The 22,730-nt window shown below is 43.8% G+C and overlaps 1 protein-coding gene across 1 annotated transcript in view; it reads right to left on the bottom strand.

Moving 5' to 3' along the window:
• The window catches only part of PRKG2 (protein kinase cGMP-dependent 2), an 856,172-nt gene that overhangs the window by 102,038 nt on the left and 731,404 nt on the right, over window positions 1-22,730 (bottom strand). Inside the window, exon 14 of the mRNA XM_085643209.1 lies at window positions 10,323-10,464. Within this exon, the coding sequence (XP_085499335.1) occupies window positions 10,323-10,464 (142 nt within the window). The remainder of the gene's footprint in view (window positions 1-10,322; window positions 10,465-22,730) is intronic.

Here is a 22,730-nt window from a genome sequence, read left to right on the forward strand (position 1 = left end):
ATGTCTTGAATGATGTAGCGCTATATTAGCTGTTAATCATAAGAGTCTCTGGGTGTCTTTCCATTATCATTTTCTTTAATTTATTTTCAGTCTTAGAGGAAGCCATGTAATAAATTCTCTTGAGGGATAGAAATACTGTAAAATGTAATATCGGTCCAAATGAAATCATATATGTATCAATATGCCCAAAACCCGATTTCTGCTAACTATATTTCCACATAATTTGTAAAACAATCAAGTCTCTGATTCACAAAGTGGACATTCAGCTTTTGAGGGCATTGGCTGCACATTGATGTGCACCAGTTCTCATAATAAACTTGCCATGACTGAGCCATATTCATTGGATCACCATGCACTGCATGATATTTGGATAGAAACCAGCTCTCACTACAGACAAAATGCCACAATCCTGCTGTGCGACCTTGAAATGCCGGCTACAGGTATTTCTTTTTTTTTTGTCCTCATTCTGCCAATTCTCTTGCTGGAAACGCTCCTATCCCAATTGCCAAACCAAGAAGCAGAGCCTTGCCATCCAAGAAAAAGATGCTGTTTCCACTTCCATCCTTCCCCAGTGTGCCCGTTGCAGAAGGAAACCAGGACCGACAACAAGATTTTTTGGCTTAATCATCGGACCTCCTGGGGCGTTTGCTCCATTCGACCAACAATGTCCAAACTTTCTTCAAGCTTCTAAAATCGCAAGCCTCTCAAACTGACTTGTAGAGATTTTATTCTTAACACAGTCAGAAAAGCAAGGAGGATTTTCAGACTTCCAAAGCCTACAGATCTCTCGTCTCGCCAGGAGGATCGCATAAAAAATAAATCTGGAGATAACAGCATTTTTTCGTGTTAAATCGTCCTGTTAAAGCCCAAAAAATATAAGAATTGGGCTCACCTCGACTTGTTGACCAATTACTTCTCCCAAGAACTTACACATCTCAATCCAGTAACAAGTGATCTTTGGGCATGTCATAAACATGTGGATATCATCAGCCAAGGGATGCATACATCTTGGGCAAACATACGGGTTTCCGGTAACTCTCGACAACTTGGCTGGAGACCAATAAACCCTAGGTGTGGTAAAAAGATGGTTACGCTTAAGAGAAGCGGGTTTCACAACAGCTCGTAGAATCGTGAAAGAATCTAGCCAAACCTCTTTAGCATTTTCACTCGCTAGGTCTTCAGCCGAAAGCTTTGAGATATCCATGCCTAAGTGGTCATCTGCCTCTACCAAGGCCTGATACCACAAAGACACTTCCTTTTTCAGAGGGCCTGTTCTCATCGCCTGACCTAGCCAGGAATCTTCTTCCTCCTCTACCCAAATCTGCCTTGCCCACCAGGAGGAGAACTGATAATATTTAAATCTAGTTATTTGATCCCGGTACAATTACTCAGAACTTCCCAGTTGACCAAAGATGAACCAGAATTAAGATCCCCCCAACAAAATAGCCCTGCAGATTTTAATAGCCGACTAAGCTGGTCTCTAAAACACTCAGGGTTTCCCGGAGAATCCCAAATCGGGGCCCAAGAAGAGTAATAGGGAACTCTTATTTTTTTTACGGAAAAACAACCAAGTTCTCAGGGCGCCCTGCAGAATCTTCAGCTTTTCCTTCTTAAAGTACTTTGGGTCCCTATATTTAAAAAGAAAGTGACTCTGTCCACCCCTCAGTCCACTTAGCATTTCCCCAAAGAGTATTCCCATGGGAGACTGGTCAGTCTTATTCATCAACATTTGAAAATTCTTAAAATGGAATGCATAACAATATGCCATTAAATCCGGAAGGGCCAACGCCCCCTTCTCCAGCCTCCTCCTCAGCTTTTTCCAAGATATCCTCGAACCCTTTGAGGACCAAATAAAGCTGCCTATCTTCCCCTGTAGTTTGGCTACTTGAGTTGAAAAGGAAAGCAATCTTAAGGAGAACAAATATTTTTATAAGGTTGACGCGGCCATATATGTTTAGGGGTAGGTTTGCCCACCGTACTAAAAGCCTCCCAACCTCTTGACTTGCTTTTTTCCTGTTAACTTTGGTGAGATCGTCTAGCTTCTGCGTAATTATTTTCCCCAGATATCGCATTTGAGGCTTCGTCTCTGGGCTTTGCCTAGTCTGGTTCCACTCCATAATTTCCGTCTTCCCGCTATTCCCCTTATACCCCGAGATTCTCACAAAGGATTTTGCCTTGGCCATTAAGTTGGGGAGTGCCACCTCTGGATTGATGGTATAAAGTATGAGATCATCAGCGTACAGAGCTATTTTTGCCACCAAGCCAGCAGGTTTAAACAGAAGAATGGAAGGATCTGCTCTAATCGAGGAGGCAAACGGTTCAATATATAGATTAAATAAAAGTGGGGACAAGGGACACCCCTGCCTAGTACCCCGTGTAATATTAAACCAGTCTGATAAAATCCCATTAACCAACACCCTGGCTCTAGTCATATTGTATAGATTTTTAACGGCCCTTACCATGTTCTGCGGAAACCCAAAAATGTTTAAAGCCTCCCACAAGTAGGGCCAGTGGACTTGATCAAACGTCTTTGTCGCGTCTACGGCTACTACCGTTACAGGTAAATTCTGGGTTTCCGTCAGATCGATGACCCCCAGCATTAAACAGGTAAGCTTGTTAAGCTGCCTTCCAGGAATAAAACCTCTATTGTCCTGATGAATAACCTCCTTGATGACCTGGGTGACCCTTGAGGCCAATATCCCCGAAAACACCTTATAGCCTGAGTTCAAAATAGATATTGGCCTATATGATTCTGCCACCAGAGGGCCTTTGTTTGGTTTCAAAATCAAAGTAACAGTGGCCTCAGCCCATGACCGCAGGACTTTTTCCCCTTAAAAAAATATGACATTAAATAAACTTTTCAGCACTGGGACAATGATATCAAGGAGTTTACAATTAATCTCAACAGGGAGGCCATCAGGCCCAGCCGTCTTCCCACCTGCCATCTTCCTGATCTGTGCCCGGACCTCATCCTCCGTGATCTCTACCTCTAAAAGCTTCTTTTGGTCATTGTTTAGACTCGGAAGCTCATTCTTCTCCAACCAGGCCTCTATAGTCTTCTTACTAGGCGAAATATCATCACTGTATAATCTACACAAATGCCTACGGGCTGTAGCACACAAATCTAGGTTAGTGTCTAATAGAGCTCCTGTTTCAGCATTCCTCAAATTTCGGATTAAGTTTCTCGGCTTGTCAGTTTTTGCTTTCCAGGCCAGAAGCGAGCTGCCCTCTCACCATATGAAAAATGGTGCATCTTACTTACTCTCCACCTGTCAAGCAATCTTTGTCAAGTTGCCCCTGATATTCCGCCAAGAGAAGATCTAGTTCTTTGCTAAGACAAGAAACTCTGCTAGAGCCCTCGGATGATGCCTTTTGGAGGTCATGTTCCTTACACTTGATCTCTTTAATTTGTTCATCATCCTGCAGCTTCAAGACCCGCCTCTTCCCCACCATTACTGATCTACATATTGCCCTTAGAAAAGCTTTAAAAGCATCCCAGATGACTTGGATTTTAGCTGAGCCAATATTAGCCTGAAATAATATAGTAGCCTCATCCCTTACACTTGATAGGGTCCTATCCAAGGTCCATCTCTTCATACCTATTTTACAATAATGCATAAGGGAGAGGAAAACTGCCGAATGATCTGAAAGAATGGCGGGCAGATGTTTAACCTAATCTACCTCTCCTAATAGGTCCTGATCTATCAAGAAGTAGTCAATGCGGGAGTGATGGCGATATTTTTTGCTGTAAAAGGTGAAGTCGCTTACGTCCCCCATCTTACTTCGCCAAATATCTACCAGATTAAGCTCACGGATCATGGTCTTCAACATTGCCGAGGTTCTAGGGGGGCTAACATACTTAACTTTAGAAGTCCTATCCAGGGTCTTATTTTGCACTATATTAAAGTCTCCTCCAATTTTTACCAGAGCTGTAGCCTGTAAAAGACAGAATTCAAGTTTCACTAAGGCTTCTGGAGAATCCTCATTTGGACCATAATAGTTGGCACATACTATTGGCATTCCCTGTATCATCAAACTAGCAACCAACCACCTGCCGGAGGAGTCCGATTCGTATCTTAGTATCTTTATGCCCGAGTTATTTCTAATAATTACAGCTACCCCTCTTGAGTTCCCTCTCTGGTTGGAGCAAACTGGTTCCTGGACCCAGCCCAATTTATTAAAGAAAGACCTGCACTCCTCCCGTTTCAAGTGAGTCTCCTGAAGTAAAATAATGTTTGCTGCACTATTCTTAAGGAATTCAGAGACCCGGGCCAACTTCTTTCTGGATCTCAGACCGTTAACATTCCAAGATATGAAATGAACCAGGTTTAATCTACTCATCTTCACATTTTCAGTCCCCGGACCCCGTATGCCCCCTTTAACCTATCATCATAATCGGCTGCCACCCCAGAAAAGGTTGAGAAACCCACATAAGCTGGAAACCTACGGAAAATGACAGAACTAGAGTATATTTTAAAAAAAAATTCCCATGCTCCCTCCACCCACTGCAAACCTCGGGGAACCCCCTTTCCTCTCCCTAGGCGAGATAATCGCCTTTCGCGACCCCCGAGCTTAGGGAGGGAATCAAGACAAAAACGAAATAGTAGTTAATAAGAGAAAATTAAGGCGTGACTAAAAATAGCAAATATATTGCTGTTCATAGGTGCGTTCATCTCAATGTGGCTGGGACTAGAATCCTCCAAGTCTCGACTATCCACTATGCACAACCATCCATCTGGGCCAGAAAAGAGTCCAACTCTTCTGGCTCTAAGATATTATGCATTTTGTTCTGCCACATTATCCTTAACATCACAGGGAACTTCATCTGCACCTGGGCGACCTTGCTGCGTAGGTAATTCATTTTTGAGCCCAGCTCCCATTGTCTCTGTGCTGTTCTCCTCTCAACATCCGATCTTATTTGGTAGCTGAGGTCCCCATATTTCAGGGAATTCTCCTTCAAGGCACGCCCCAGCACTAACTCTTTAACAGTGTAAGTGAGAAAATGTAACAACATTTTCCTTGGAGCCTTCCTCGCTGGGTTTAACCTAAAAGGGTCCCTATGCACTCTTTGGATTTCTCTGTCCAAATCGATGTCTGGCCTATCCTGCAGTAGACCTTCCCCCAGTAGTTTACAGACAAAGCCTTTGATGTAATTTTTTTCCAAGTTTTCAGGAATATTAAGGAGCCTCACATTGTTACGCCTGGCATGTATTTCGAGCCTCTCCAGATCTTCCTGCAGTGACTTATTCCACGATATCACTGGTGTTCCCAGCCAGGGCAGCTGACAAAGACTTTACCTCACCTTCGAGGACTGAGGTACGTTGGGCAATACCATCTAGTTTCTCCTCAAGTATCCCACATTTTTCCTGAATTCCCTTTTGATTACCTTCGGAGATCTCAAACTTTCCCAGGATATCTTGTCTCAGGGTAAAAAGTCGAATTTCTAGCTGGTTCACTGGGGGGGACACCTCTTGCGGGCCATGATCCGACACAGGTTCTCCATTGCCCTGCGCCAGGCTAGGAGTCTTATCCGTAGTCCCTCCCCCATTGTGTGATCCTGTGTTCCTTGGATGTCACCTTGATTTTCCGCCAACAGGAATAAACGATTTTCCAGCAACAACGGTTCAGCTTGGGAGGAAACCTCAATAGCTGTGCTCCCTGCTCCCTGTGTGGAGGCAGCAACCTGCTCCATGATTTTAAAGTAAGACCTAAGTGAGGGGGAGGCTTAGGGAGTAACCGCCCTTCCTTTGGCCCACACCTCTTAGCTCTCACAGTCCCTTTAGACGTCTTTTTTACCGGGAATCTACCAACGGTTCTCTGGTTGTAGGATCCTTTACCTTCCCAATTACACTTTTCCTCTCTGGCGCCATACGTAGATGATACCTACTCCTTGTATGAGGTTTTTTTAACTCACTAGCAGGTAGAATATTGCTAGCGTTACCACTACTAGGTGACTGCACCAAAACTCCTCTAGGACATTCAGCCCCCACCTCCTCATTCACCGAACTCATAGGAAGAAAAGGCACCTGAGGGGGGGGTCGTTTTCCATCCACCCCCGCTTTACCTTTACCTCCCTCAAACACTGCTGCTGTGTTATCTCCTCCTTAACCAGGCTTAGTGTCAGACCGGCACGGCTTGCTTCTAAGCCCCCGCAGACCGCATTACAACATTTACCTTCAGGATGCACGGATCCTGTGCTGACTCTGCCACCGCAATATCGGAACCCGGCTAGAGCCGTCGCCACACGGGACTTCCGCAGCAAAGTCGCCGCCCAACACCAATTCCCCCTGAAAGCGCCGATATCGGTGGATTCCGTGGCTGTGCCCATACGCATTTTGAGGGGGCCTGAATCAGGTAAGCGTACACAGAGCGCAGCACTGAAAAAGTATTATAAAGCAGCCGATAACCGCTTCACGCCTTCGGATGGCAGACTCCCTCATTCCCTCACTCGGGAGCACACGCAACCGGCGTCAGCCAGCCGCCATGTTCCCCATCACGTGTGCTACAGGTATTTCTGTGATATTCCAGGGATGTATTACCTTCTTCCAAGTAGCAATAATGGGCACAATGGAGCTGTGCATATTCTGGATATCAGTGCCGCTCCAGCAGATTTGGAAGCTACACAAGTGTCAGAGGCTGGCCTTTCATTCCATCGGCCTTTCCCCCCGGTGGGCTGGAGCTATTGGAGACCGGTTATTTAAGGCCCGGGACAGCTGCTGGGGCATGTGTCACTTTATCCAGCTCTCTGAGGACAGTTACAGCAGGCTAATGAGAAGAAAAAAGAGATCAGACTGCGAGATGTGAGAGAGAGGAGAGAAACAGATAATGAAATGGATGGATGGAAATAAGAGAGAGAGGAGGGGTGCGGGAAAAAGAGAGCCGGGCTGGGTTTCAACATTTTTGGCAGGGCTGCTTTGATTTCCAGTCTGGCTCTGAGTGTGGTCAAAATTAGTGTATTCCGCAGCCAGTGAGGGACACAATAAGAGCAATTAAAAACCACGCCTTATTTGCGCAATGTGCACATATGCTCTGCATTTTTAGTTACACATTTTAAAATGGGCACCAAGTAATTGCCTTGATGAACCAGCGGAAAGTTGTACTTAAGGCCAAATATTAATTTGTGCAAGAACATAACTCTATTAATATCTTCTCTGGACAGTGCCTACTTCCTTAGTTGGCTCATCTTGCACCCTGTGATGATTCAATGGAAGCAGGAGAGTAGACGCTTAGTCCAAAACTCTCAAAAGAATAAGAGGTTGTGAGAGCAGCCATGAAACACTGGTCTGCCAGTTAGGAGGTGTACATTAAGTGATCAGTTGTGATGTGGGAGTAATTAACAGTTTTAGGTATTTTGCATATCGCCATACAGAGTCCACAATTTGATGTGTTAAAGACAATACCCTCTTGTTACAAAAGACAGTCCTTAATTCAGGTCTCTGTTGGATGATCATTTACCATAAGTGCTATGAGACTTCCAGAGCAAAGACACAGAGTCTAGGAAGTGCTGCCGTTAGACCTGTCAGCCTTAGGATGGTCTTTTCCCTAACTTTCTGCATTCACCCCTCCTATTTTTGCTGGATTTGTTTTGTTGGCCTAGGACTGTGTGCACTTTACTAACCAGTGGTAAAGTGTTTGTGCTTCCCTTTAAACATGGTAAAATTGGCTTACACCTGATTGACATATTTACTTTACTTAGAAGTGCCTAGTAGAGTGGTATATCATATACCCAGGCTTGTAAAGTAAATGCTAGTAGTGGGCCTGTAACACTTACTGTGTCACCCACTTAAGTGACCCCTTAAAACATGTCCCAGGCCTGCCATTGCAGCCTGAATCCACCTTTAATCTGCAATTTTGACTTGGCACTATAATCCACTTGCAAAGCTTAAACTCCCCTTTTATTGCATATACGTCACCCCTAAGGTAGGCCCTATGTGGTCCATAGGGCAGGGTGCATTGTAATTTAAAGATTTTAATTTGACATGTCCTGGTATTGAAAAACTCCTAAATTGTTTTTTCATCACTGTGAGGCCTATTGCATTTATTAAGTCCTAACATTTGATTGGGAACAGGTAGCATTTCATGTTTGACGTCTGAGAAATCATAATTAAAAATCCTCTTTAATGTTAAAGTCAGACTTTAAGGTACAATTTTGAAAATGCTACTTTTAGAAAGTTGGCATGTTCCTGCCCTAAACTATTTGGTGCAAAAACAACAAGGTGAAGGATGGAAAGCTTTAATTGATTTCAGCCACTGACAATTGCTCAAGTCTCATCCCAATCAATTATTTTTTGCCCTACCATGGCACCTCAGTTTGGACCCGGCCATATGAAAATCAGCCTTGACCCTGCTCTTAATGGGAACAGTCCAGCCTGAACTGCCAGGCCAGGTCCTTCCTGAATCGGAACACAAGCACCCTAGGACCGGTTTTGCCCTACTTAGGGCTCTCCAGCCAGGTATAGCTTGGTCCCATTGGCACAGTGAGCCGGGACCCATGTCTGGGCATACCCGGCGCACTTAGGGCATCAAATGCAAAAACAACAAGGTGATGGATGGAATGATTTAATTAATCTCATCCACTGGCACTCACTCAGGCAACATCCCAATCCATTGTTTTTCATCCACCATGCCACCTCAGTTTGAATCAAGCCATATGCAAATCAGTCTTGACCCTGCTCCTCATGGGAAAAGTCCAGCCCGAAGTGCAAGGCCAGGTCCTCCCTGAACCGGAACACAAGCAACCCAGTACCGGTTTTGCCCTTGTTCGGGCTGGACTGTTCCCATGAGGAGCAAGGTGAAGACTGATGTGCATATGGCTGGGCTCAAACTGAGTTGGCATACCAAATTTATAGTAAATTGTATAATCCACACAATAAAACATGGGCATTTCCTACAGCATTGGAGTTTGTTAAATATTTTTGATCTTCATTTCTCCACCATTAGCACTTGTAAATTAATGACATTTACAAGCATTTGGTGGGAAATGGAGGACAATATGCCCGCAAATGGATTCTTGTGTAAGTAACAGACACATTTTCAGAAGGCGGTTGAGTTAGTTCTGCATTCTGGCCTCAATGTCAAGTGTCTCTGCAAAGGGTGAGGTTTTCACTGTGCACAATAAAACGCCTGGGGTGAAAAATGTAACAGGTGCTATATTAACCTCCCAATCGGAATGTATTCAACACAAATTTGAAATTAAATGAAGAATCGGTATTTTTGCACCAATTTCCACATATATTGGATTTTTCAGCAAATTGTTTCACAATATATTTTAGTAGATTTGTCCTTTCTAAATCTGTGAAGGAAAAGGTGATTTACCACATAACCTTTATTTCTGAAACTCAGTGAAAACGCCTGTTTAGGAGGGATCGTAATTTAACCCCCCACTCTGAATCAGGCCTCTTTCAAGTGATTAATGCCAGTGGAAGACCAGTCGATGAAAATGCTAATATCTGATTGACACAAAGATGCAAATAATCATATATCCTTTTCCAGTTCATGTTCAAAAGTTTATTATTATAGATGCATTCATTTTTTTGCATTCAGGCAAATAACCCCCCCTTGGAAGAAGGTTTCTAACTGTTTTATATTTTTTGTTGGAAGGGCATATGTGCTTGTCATAGGATGCACACGTGTAAATACACATATTATGGAGAAATCCCTAAAATACATACAAAGAAGTGAATTAGTCAATTTAATGCATGCATCCTCATTATTCAAAAGGAGGGATCTCACAAAGCACTATCAGTGTGCGATACAAATTCAATCACTTCTGCTCATTTAACCCTTTCAACTCATATACATTGATGTACTTGCTCAATTCAGCGGCAGAACAAATTGAAGGAATTTCAACTCTGTGGTAAGTAACAAATTCATATAAAATTGTACATTGAATTACTCTTTACTCAGGTCTGCATTATTGACCAGTTTTGTGATTCACGGATACTTTAATGAAACGCAAATCTATTACTACTTTTAATGTTGATCTCTCATTCTTATACATGAGTACTATCTGCAGCTATCATTTTGTAGTTCTGCTCATATAATTCAGGCATTACAGCTCTTTCTGTTTTTTACGTTTCATTGAGGAATATATGAACAGAAATCAATGTGTAGCTCCAGTGTCTGGTAATAGTCATGTGTGTGTGTGTGTGTGTGTGTGTGTGTGTGTGTGTGTGTGTGTGTGTGTGCACGTGTGTGTGTGTGTGTGAGAGAGAGAGAGAGAGAGAGAGAGAGAGAGAGAGAGAGAGAGAAAAGGGAAAATCATTGAAGAACTAAATACATTTGAAGAGGAAGAAGCCCACATAATAAAAAGCCAACCTTACCAGTTTTATGTAACCTCCAGCATCAAGCAATAAGTTTTCTGGTTTTAAGTCTCTGTAAATAATACCCATAGGATGCAAATAATCAAACGCCTCCATAACGCAGCCGACACAGAACTTACAAGTGGGTTCATCAAAACTGCCTCTGCAATAAAATATATTTTTGTTGCCATTAATATTTTCCACTTGCTATATCTAGATAGGATATCAAAAATGTGTAGGTGACAGTTGCTTCAATAATGTGTTTACAAGTCAATAAGATTTATTTCAAATACATTTGTATATTATTGGAAGATAGCATCTCTCCAAACATCCCACGAAAATGATTGGCTTTTTGAGGAAGAATTATGACAATTAAAGTAATAATGGTGTATTTTCGGTCTTGTTAATATCTAGAGGTTAACATTTGCAACTCATTGAAAAAAACTGACAAGCAAAGACTTTGATTTCCATCTGGATATGAGTAGCAATGGTCTGGATAGCTGTTCTTTTGGTCTTTTGGGCAATTTGAGAAACCCAAAATACACATATTCATCCATACCCATGATAACCATTTTTTGCAAACAAATCAGAATAATTTAACTTTGTTGAAGATCAACAGTTTCCTTGCACAAAAGGCCAAAAGTGAAGCCACAGAGAAAGCATTATCTGCTCACATTTGAGGCAAACTCTGTAACATAAGTTAGGAAAGAGCCATGCCATAGCCCAGGTTATGTCCAAAAGTCTAAATCTCTTCCTTTTCCGTTGAGCACCCTCTTGCTAGTTTTCTCTAGACAAAGGATTTCCTGCTCTCTCAAATCGTATCTGCCTGCCATAAAAATTGATAATACCCTTCTACTTTGTGGGGAGAGACCGCGACAAACCTGCAGAAGACTCTCGCCGTGTGGGGTAGAGAGGTAAGAAGAGGTGCGACCACAAGGGGTGGGAGTATTCTTTGATCCTTGGGGGAGGTGGGCCTAAAGAAGCTTGGCTTTGGGAGGAGATAGGTAATGCTAGTTGTGGATCAGGTCTGCCATTTTGGATAACTGGAGAATAAAGCATTGCGAAAAGAGACTAGGCATTGATGAAGTTAAATATTGGAGGAAACAGGCATTTCTATGATGAAGATATATGTAGAAGTGGCCTCACCAAGCTCCCCGACCAGGGCGGCTCCCTCCAAGTCAATATACAATTGGGAAAATGGATCCTGTTCCATCAGAGGTCTGACGAGCGTTGAAAGCAGCCTACTGTCATTGTGGTAGTGAAGTGACAGTGGGCATGTTGTCAAAAGCTCAAGAAAGAGGATGATTGGCGTTCTATCCCCAAGATGGCCATCACCATGGCCTGAGAAACAAGAGAATGAGCACACTCACCAGAGCAACTGAACACATGGCAAATCACTTTAGACCTGTTGCGATCTCCAGCAAACTACCTTAAAGGCAATTATCTCACCAATAAGCAAGGAATAATAACATAGCAAGGCTGAAGGTGGCACACATACCTGTGTTCCACTCCCTCTAAAGTACTCCCCTGTTAAAAGGAAAGTTGGGGCCGTGTTTCTTGCATGGCCCTCTCGTTTGGATGCTGCATGTTACTCACCACGACACGTGGTTTTGCAGCTACCTTATGGGTCAGGCAGTGGGGAGCAGATACACATTGTAACCACAAATTTGAAGGTTTGAGGCAAGGGGGTCAGAGCTGTTGTCAGCGAATTCACACCATACATAGAAGAGCTACATTCCTATAATAGTAGGTTATTAGGGGTTAATTGGCCCTTGTCTGTGGTGGACCCAGCCTGCCGCCTATGTGACGGCCACCCCACAGAATTTGGAAGATATTCACCCCAACATGGCATCAACACATGGCAAACTGACCAAAGGACTTAATATAAAAAAAACATGCTGACTGCTCCAAGTTGCCACCCAAAGCAGAGGGACTTCCACTGTTGTAGACACAAGGGACTTCCTCAGACCTCATGGAAAACAAAGGCATGGCAGCCCTAACTATCATCGGTAACATCTGCCTCATTATTATACAGTTCAAAAAGGAAATTAAGCCCCTGCGACAAGATTGTGCAAAATTTATATCCAAACAAGATCACACACTGCAAAAAGATGAAATAAAGGTTGAATCAGCTAGAACTGGCAACTGTGATGGGTGCACATGACATAGTTTAACTGGAATCCAGGGCCAATAAGCTTGAAAAGCAACATCAAGACCTTCTAAACAAGGTGCACAATGGGAAAACATGTCCAAACAAAATTATCTATGAATTAGGAATATGCCTGGCACAATACCGAGCTCTAAGCTGGAAGAGTTTATTCCACACCTTTCTGAGATGTTAAAATGAATTGAGAGTTGTACTTGATTGCACTCGCAGGATCTGCATTATCACATGAAAGATAATTTAGTGCCAGACATGTTGGCCCAGGTGCATATTTTTCTACGTTAAAGACAACACATATGGGCTGCATGGGGAGCAGAACCAATACCTTATGAGGAGCTTACAATCTCATTGTTCCAGGATGTATTAGCAGTACGGGTGGAGGAATTTGCGTAGTTTCGCTACGCAAAGCTCCCTGAAATGGTAAATAATCTCCGCGAGCACGCAGAAATTCCGCGAACACGCGGAATTGCTTGTTCCGCCCGTTCGCGATGCTTTTTTCCTGTTCGTGAAAGCTGTTTGCGTGCTTGGGGAGAAATATCTTGAGAACGAGCATTTTGAAAGCGCAAAGAAGCAAAAAATTCTACGAAGCCATGGATGGCGGAATTTTTGGCAATTCCGCGTTCTCCACAGAAGACAAAATTACCCAAATTCCACAAATTCCGCCAGCGGAACGGAATTCAACGCCCAGGCCTAATTAGCAGTAAGTCATGCAAAGAGGAAATCACATAAAATCACATCAGATTATCTGTGATCTAAACAAATTATTTATAGGTGGGGGTATCCTTTTTATCTTATCTACCACATTAATGACAAACAACACTTGGTATCCACCAGTGTTGAAGCCATCAAAATACAGAGCTTGGAACTAGACTGCGAGAACAGAGAGGATTCATCAGAGGACCTGCAACATGACTGGCAGTCTCAGAGGTTGAAAATGGCAAAGAACAAACAGCAACGAGAGGACAGGACAGAGACAGAGGCAGACAAAGAGATAACATGAACATTTAGTTGAGTGCTGTAGGATTTCAAAAGGTATCTGGCCCCACTCTTTAAAGCCACCTATTGTGCTAATGTGCCTACTGACTGTAAGTTTGCTCTTCATTGATACCTTGCTTGTGTCTAAGATGATCTTTATGTGGATCAATTTACGTAGATCACAAGTGTGAATATTATGTTAATCATCCACATCCTGGTGATCAGGCATGTGGAGGACTAATATCTGTCTTCGCTGATGGGTAAGTGGCCAAGCACAAACAGTGTAAAGCCATAGAAAGGCTAAAATATGGAGTGGATTGCTACGATTTAACTTGGGGGAACTCCGGGTAACCCATGGAGCTTACCTCTAACATACTTTTTAGTTTGCCATTTACTCACCATAACAACAGTGTTTTATAGCCTGTGCTCTAGTCTTTGATTTTTCACCAGACAGTGCCCTTTAGGACAGTTATCGGAATTTAATTTTACTTTTATCCAACAATGTTGTTTTTTTTGCTAGTACCAGGGACACTGCAATTCAAGGGACATGTGGTTGTCGCATACATATCTATCATTGGACGGGTCGATGCGAGAAGCAAAAACTGTTGTAGTACACGGCCTGTGTAATTTGCGGTAAGAGTTTGTTGGCTGTAGGAGATTTCAATACAGCTTGAACCTGAACCTGCTCAGGATCTCTTCCTCCGGGAATCAGGCAAATTCACCTTCCACACTCATAGAAGATATAGCGGATCTGCATTTCATGGATATATGGTGAATTACCCATACTGAGGTTAAACAATACACATTGTTTCCAACGTTAACACGTCCTATTAATGCACAGTCTACTTTCTGCTCTAACCACCCAGAATTGATCACATCAGTGGATATTGGTACTTAAGTACTTTCAGATTGGGCATTTCACATGTTGCATGCACCACCATTTTAGTTGTGTGCAATATGGCTTACAAATGTTACAAAGATCTTAAAACACCTCTTGTAAGTCATTGTAGCTCACCCAATCAATGGTTTGCCTATGTATTGTCGAACCTATAGTTCTCTGATTATAAAGTTTAACTAGAAGGCTCAATGAGTTTGTGGGAACATGAGTCAGTGAAATAAATGCTCATTTCTGATATCTACTGTAATCTGCGAGTAATGAGATCAAATCCTTACAAGAACATATCAGCCTCCAATATTTCTGAGACCAGTAAATCAAATTCCATTACATTGGGTAAATGAAACACCTGTTATGGATGCCATTAGTAATACCATCAAAACAAAATATCTCTGCCTGTGTATATCATCTAAAGTGCTAATCGTCATTGATATTAATAAAACATGAAACACTGGCCTACACCACACACCCACAATCATTCATACAAAATCATACTCATACATACTCAAACGTCCTGCAAAATAAGGGTTCACAATTTTCCAATTAACAATATACATACATGGAGACACATGCCCCCTCTCCACATGTGACAATTAATAGCTCTGTCAAGTCAGAGTGGAGAACTTGAGTCAATTTCAGAATTAATCAACAAGTGAGCAAAAACAGTTGATAGTACAATTAATTTTTGGACTTCAATTTTAACTCAACATATTGATGAATACAAAGGGGGAACAGCAAGTTAACAAGGAGACTCCAGCACCAACGCGCGTTTCGGTGGGTGACCTCGGTATGGCTCTCACCTTCTTCAGGGCGCAATAATCACAAACAAGCAATGGAGGACGTGCATGGGGAGACAAAAAATAAAACACAGTATGTAATACAATAATACAGTGCTGTGTGCCATGAATATGCACAACCAATATCCAGCACAGTATGAAAAAGAAGGAAAAGGCAAAGGGTCATGCCAGCTGAGTATGATAACCAGAAAAGGTAAAAGAGACCGTGCACACACGGAGAAGCAAGAGTTGCAGTAAACGGTGTACCCAATATATAGTTCAGATAGCAAAAAACACCCCTGTGACAGACCCACATGCCAGAAGAAAAGACAAGTGATATTGGTACCCATACTAAACACAAACATAAGGACGGTATTTCAAGTGAGCCCAAAATGAAGAACAACTAGTAACAAGCACCTGTCCTATAACCAAAAAATAAAACAATCTACCTGGTGGGAACCAGAAAATTGACCAAGAAAACGTCCTTGGTGGTTTGACGATAAAGAGACTCGTGGCCAAGGCCTAAAAAACCAGATGACAAACATAAGCAAGCTGCGGAAAAAACGGTATAGTGATAATAAAAAAATAAACAAGCATTGGCATAGCCAATAGGTCTCGCCTTTTGAACCTTATAAGTGTTTAGCCATGCAACCGTTGATGTGTTGCACCAACGAATATTGTGCTGCATAACTAAATACTTATGAGGTCCCAAAAGCGAGACCTATTGGCTATGCAAATGCTTTTTTTGTAACTTACAGCTCATGTCATGAACAGCGCGGTTTCTCCGGAGCTCAATCGCTTTCTGTTGTGCACATGAATGTTTGCAACTGTGGACACTCTTTGAATCAGTGCAGTGCTATGCTGCAGACACTGCTATAAGTCGCACTTCAAGGGGGTTTCTACTAAGCTGTAGACTCGAGACACGGTGTCTGGAGGGCTTCAGGATGTGACAACTACAAAGCCATACCTGCTGGTAGATACATCACAAACATACTGCTGCATCATGGCAGCACACGCAGCTTCAGGAAGTGCAGAGCTTGACTCTTCTCATTCTGCACTGGGAAATCTAACCAGGGATTGAAGAGCTATACAATTGCTACACACTGGGTTATGGCTGTGCTGATGTAGGTCATTATGCAGAGTATACCAAATGTGAAAGGTAAGCTTTTAATTTGCTGAGCCATTTTGCTTAACTCACTGAGTCACCCTTGCATCTTAAATCGCTGTCTGGGTTGTAGTGTTAGTCTGAATCTTTTTTTGTTATTGTCATTCAATCATCTTTCATGAACTGTGCCCTTAGAGTATTATACAATTCCTTCACTTCGGCAGATGCTGTAAATAAACATTTTATTTACTTACAACCCCCATTCTTGTAAGTATGTGAACAGCGTTATCAGGGTAACGCATGAAGGAGTAACGACTTTGGCGAGATTGGCAAGTCGCAAACACACTGTGCAAACAGGATATTCGTGTGCTCTAGAAGAGCTTGAAGAAAAAAAGCAGTATTTCCTTTGAGATGGTGAACCCATGACATTGTAGGACACCCCCCCCCCCCAGTAGTCACAGCTTGCACCAGGCACACATTCCACCCGGAGTTTGCACAACACAGTAGATTGCACGTGCGCTGACTGTAAATACATTTTAACCAGACAGCTGGGACAGTGAAGGTCAGTCCCACCTCACACCGCTGTTAACCCCTGCCTGGTCGCAGACAGATGAGCAAAGAGTATTGGGAAGAACATACTGGTGAGAACCAGCTGTGAGTGGAGCACAGACGGCGAGCTAGAGGAGGTGGGAAGAGAAGCTGGCTGAGGAGGGAGGGACAAATACAGAGGAAAGACAAAAAGTGTGGAGATACAAGGGGGAGATTGAGAGAAAGAGGTGGCAGGTTAGAAGAGAGGGGGAGAAAGGAGGGCGGGAGAGGGAAAAAGGAGGGCCGGAGAGGGGGAGAAAAGTGAGTGGGAGAGGGGGAGAAAGGAGGCTGGAGTAGGGGAGAAAGGAGGCTGGAGAGGAGGAGAAAGGAGGCTGGGAGAGGGGGTGGAAGGGGGGAGAAAGAAGGGTGAGAGAGGGTGAAAAGAGGGGGAGAGAGGGAGAAAGAAGGGTGAGAGGGAAAAAGGTGGGTGGAAAAGGGAAAAAGAAGGCTCAAATTGAGGGGGAAACACGGGATAGCTGTGAAAACAGAAATGGGAGGAGATCGGTGTATGGTGAGAAGAGGGTTGTCGCAGAACAAGTAAACAAGAGCTCGGCACAGAAAGGACTGACTGACAGTGGAAGGAGACAACGCTATTACGTAATGATAGTGGAAAGAGGACTAAAACCATTGAAGATTTTACCAATGAAAGGCCCGATTGAGGTGGCCATCTGTAAATGGCATTAATTTTGTAAACAATACGGAGAAACCTTTTTCTTTACGAATTCTGGATTTTTTTGCCAGTGCTTAGAAACATCCACACATCACTAAACTAGCACAGAATTACTAAGAACACTGAATATATTATCGCGTCAAAAAGACCTGACCAGTGCATTCGAATCAAGAAAACCTGAGCTCTGTCTATGAACAATAAAGAGTGTTTAGAATACAGAAACATTGGTATTCATACAACGGGAAACGCGTAAATGTCAGCTAGCTCTTGTGCGCGTCGTAGCCCTCAAAGATTGATAGCTATGCGGTATCGTAACAACGGCTCCTCACAGTATCATGTTCTTCATGTTTTGCCCTCCGTAGTTCCCTCGGGACAGCACAGGCTCCCTCTGATTAGCTAACACTAATCTTGCTCCCATTGGCTGCAGTTCTGGCAGGGTACGCAATCGGTTAGAAATATACGTTTTAGTAGATGCCCTAGGTGTACAGCGGGCATCAGCGAGATTGGCGTCTTTTTCATAACAGAGAATCTGTTCGCCGTGGTTTCTTCAACCATTGCACCTGTAGGTCTCCTAACCAGATAAAGTGGATACTTGATGGCTTAGGCTGCCAAGTACTGACAAAGATAAAGAGGAAGGAGGGTGAGTATTGTCAAGGGAGATGAGGGCAGAAAAGTTCAGGACCGAAACAAAGGAGATAATGAAGACCAGCGTGTGCCTCGCACTGAAAGAGGAGGCGGCAGCAGGGGGAGGGGAGAGAGGAGGGGGCCTACAGCTGTTTCCCTTGCGGGAGCAAGCAGGAACCATATGTTAAAGCTCGCTCCCGCAAGGGAATCGCCAGATGTGCACTCGTTGCATTCAAAGCAATGCAAGGTCTTTTCCAATGCAGCGCATGCGCGCTGCGTAGGCGAGACCTAAAAATAAATTTTAAAAAACATAAAAGGTAAGATGGGAGCTTACCACTGAGATCAATGGAAAAGTCCCTGAGTAAGGAAGAAGTAATGTCAACGTCAACATTTTCAAAAGAGGGACCACAAATGGACCACCCGAGGGTAATGGGATAACGTGATCCCTTGCAGAGGCCGCCAATGCTCTCCTGTGAGGGACGAGGCATATGAGAGGGCTAATAGTCCACAATGTCTGATGTACCTGAAAAAATATAATAAATAAATTTAAAAGCGTGAGCCTTGGCTAAGGGTAAAGGAACTGACCGTATACTGCGTGCCCGGAGCTGTGAGCAAGGCGGGAAGATGGGTAGCCGAGGTATAAGAACAATCATGACCAGCAAAGTCTGCCGGTTCCCCAGAGCGTGAAAAATTTACGCTGTGATCGAAGTGCAGTAAGAGACACTGAATCACTGCACTAGTAAGGTCTACCTTGCGCCATCTCTGTGGGAAAGCCAGAATTTGCCCGAGGAGTGCGCTTGGCTGCAGCGCCACCTAAGACATAGTTGCGATACCAGGGGTCACAATCCTGCTGGGCTAGAGTGCTGTACATGAATATTCTAAGAAATGTTGGGTGCTAGATGAAAGGAAGAAAGAGACACCGGCCCTCCCGGATACTACATATGCGAAGGAGCGCAGTGGCCGGTTCTACCCCCGGGAGCAAGTGGGACGGACGAATGGGCCTGCCGAGGCAACAAAGGCTGGAGACCCGAGGAACAACTTACCCCGTGGTACGAAAGGAGATGTCCCGAACCCGTCCAGCACCTCCGGCTGGTACAGGAGTAGAAGGTCCTGGCAGGATTCCCGGGTCGTGGCAACGAAGTCATGCAAGGCAGGATATTTAAATGAAAGCTTGCCGTCGTACCGCACCGTAGGTGCGACAGGCGAGCAGGATCGCTCCTCCCCGTGTTTAAGGCTCAAAAGAGAAATGGAAAGAGGACCATAAGGGTAGCGCCATATTGGACTAGGCAGTGCCTTGATAAAATAGGCACAGATGGAATATATCACTATGATAAAGCTAAATGGCCATAAAATAATAGAACCAAGAAAGGAGGACCAAGACCTGGACAGAATAACTGCAACAATAAAGGAAGGAAACTGGGACTACTGGTTACACGAGTCTAAGTAGAGAAACAAAAAGTATTAAACATTTTTTTTAATAAGCCGGTGGTACGAAAAAAAGAGAGACCTGGGGAGAGAAGAAAAGCCCGCGGTAGGGTCACAGAGGTTATGCCATAATAAACAAGGAACAAAAATGGAGAAAAGCAGAAGTGGAATTGCCAAGGTTCCGGGCGGCCCATGGTACAATAAACTATGAGGGCCTCGGAGAGCCATGGAAAAATAAAAGTCAACCTGGAATAAAGTAAACCATGCCAGAACCCATCATAAACAAATAAGTGTAATAGAGCAAACAGGGGCAGAAAGAAATTGGGCAGGAGGCTCTGCCCAAAACGCAGGACAGCCGAGCACTGAAAGGCGAAGATCACAGGGGGAGAGGCAGCCAATAGAACAAATAGGGGACCCCCAGATTTTTGCTAAGATGGCATTCTCCCACGGTAGGAGTTCATTAGGGCCTTTGTCTTTAGTGTTGTGGGTAAAAATCCAGAACACTTCTCTTTTTCTGCGGATGGCAACCGTGTCCCTTCCGAGTTGAGGTAGAATTTTTTCCAGAATCGACCACCTGATGTCTCCCTCAGTGTGGTTGGCCTCTCTCCAATGGTTGACTAGAGGCACAGCTAGTTTAGACAGTCTGATGTTAGATTTGTGTTCGCCAATCCTTATCCTGCATTCCCTACCAGTCTCGCCTACATAGGCCAAATTACAGGGGCAGAGTATGATGTACACAATGTTGGATGATCGACAGTTTGTCATCTCCTTGAGAAAAAACATCCTCTCATGGATCCTAATATTGTCACCCACGATGGCATTGGGGCACGCTTGGCAGGAGCCACATTTGTGCTTACCACTGACCGGTTCGCCCGCGTGATGGACTTTTGACAAAACTTGTTAGGCTCCGACCTCTTAGCCCTCGCTAGGTGATTCCTAAGGTTTTTGTTCCTCTTAAAGCCAAAAAGAGGTCTGGGAAGTTTTTCTTCATGCTCCTCAATGTTCAGAAGGTGCCACTGTGAGTTAATAATTTGACGCGCCTTATTATCAAAATTAAAGTGCTTAGTTACGCACACCAGTTTGTCGACTTTTTCTTTGTTCTTGGGTCTGAACATTGCATCACGATCATAATATCTAGCTCTCTTGAGTAAGTCTTTGATAAGTTTAGTGGGGTATCCCCTCCTGATGAGTTTATCCTTGAGAATTTCGGCTTGATCCATAAAATCCTTGATGGTAGTACAATTTCTTTGGAGCTGAAGAAATTGGCTTAACGGAATGCCGTCCTTCTGGCATCAGGGGTGGAAGCTACTAAAATGTAGTAGGGTGTTGCTAGCCGTTGGTTTAGTGTAGAGGGAAACCAATAGATGGAAATTTTGGTGTTCGATCCACACATCTAGAAATTCCACCCTCACGTTGCTAGTGTGAGCCGTAAATTTAAGGTTGGGGTCAGCTGGTTGATCCATGATGTAAATTTGTTCAGAGTGTCCTGATTGCCTCTCCACACAAAGAAAATATCATCGATAAAAAGTGACCAATAAAGGACATTTTCAATGAAAGGGGCCATCTGCGCTCCTTCTCATATGTAGTATCCAGGATGGCCAGTGTCTCTTTCTTCCTTCCATCTAGCGCCCAACATTTCTTAGAATATTCATGTACAGCACTCTAGCTGTACATGACCCCTGGTATCGCAACTATGTCTTAGGTGGCGCTGCGGCCAAGCGCACTCCTCGGGCGAATTCTGGCTTTCCCACAGAGATGGCGCAAGGTAGACCTTACTAGTGCAGTGATTCAGTGTCTCTTACTGCACTTCGATCACAGCGGGCATTTTTCGCGCTCTGGGGAACCAGCAGACTTTGCTGGTCATGGTTGTTCTTATATCTCGGCTACCCATCTTCCCGCCGTGCTCACAGCTCAGGGCGCGCAGTATACGGTCAGTTCCTTTACCCTTAGCCAAGGCTCACGCTTTAAAATGTATTTATTATATTTTTTCAGGCGCATCAGACATTGCGGACTATTAGCCCTATCGTATGCCTCGTCCCTCACAGGAGAGCATTGGCGGCCTCTGCGAATGATCACGTTGTCCCATGACCCTCGGTGGTCCATTTGTGATCCCTCTTTTGATGACGTTGACGTTGACATTACTTCTTCCTGATTCAGGGACTGTCCATTGATCTTGGTGGTAAGCTCCCGTCTTTCCTTTTATGTTTTTTTTTTTAATTTAAAAAATTTTATTATCACTATACTGTTTTTTCCGCAGCTTGCTTATGTTTGTCATCTGTTTTTTTCAGGCTCTGGCCACAAGTCTCTTTATCGTCCACCCACCAGGGACGTTTTCTTGGTCAATTTTCTGGTTCCCACCAGGTGGATTGTTTTATTTTTTGGTTATTGGACAGGTGCTTGTAACTAGTTGTTCTTCCTTTTGGGCTCACTTGAAATACCGTCCTTATGAATGTGTGGAGCATGCGTACCAATATCACTTGTCTTTTCTTCTAGCACGGGGGTCTGTCACAGTGGTGTTTTTTGCTATCTGAACTATATATTGGGTATACCGTTTCCTGCAACTCTTGTTTCTCCATGTGTGCACGGTCTCTTTTACCTTTTCTGGTTATCATACTCAGCTGGCATGACCCTGTGCATTCTCCTTCTTTTTCACGTTGTGCTGGATAATGGTTGTGCATATTCATGGCACACAGCACTGTATTATTGTATTACTGTCAGATCCCCACAATTCCTACCTTTTGTAGGATGGTCTCGCAGGGATGATATGAATAACCTCCACCGTCTCCCACCAAATCCCTTGTCTGTCTAGTAAATACCTGACCGGGTTTATGGTGAAGACATGGGGAAGGAATCCTAAATAAGGTGGTGTGTCGTCTTGGTGAGAGGATCTGATAATAGACTCCCTGGATCTTCACCTGGAAGGGTAAACCAACAGGCAATCACTATTGCCCTCAATCATAGACGCACACACACATACGCACTAATGAGGAATGGAGAAAGGGACTATAGTCACCTGGAAATGATGTTCCAACAAAGAAGAGACAACAATAGGAGGCACTCTTGCACTGGATATAGTACCAAGATCCGGATTCCATCAGACCACACAAAGTAAAAGAAAGGGCGCTCCTGCGCTTTCTGTGGGGTGGCAGTAGAAGGTGAACCAAGAAGTGTCAAATAACAGAATGAGGTAATGCGCTCCTGCGCGTT

This window comes from Triturus cristatus, chromosome 2_2 (genome assembly GCF_964204655.1).
Source record: "Triturus cristatus chromosome 2_2, aTriCri1.1, whole genome shotgun sequence".
Classification (NCBI taxonomy): domain Eukaryota; kingdom Metazoa; phylum Chordata; class Amphibia; order Caudata; family Salamandridae; genus Triturus; species Triturus cristatus.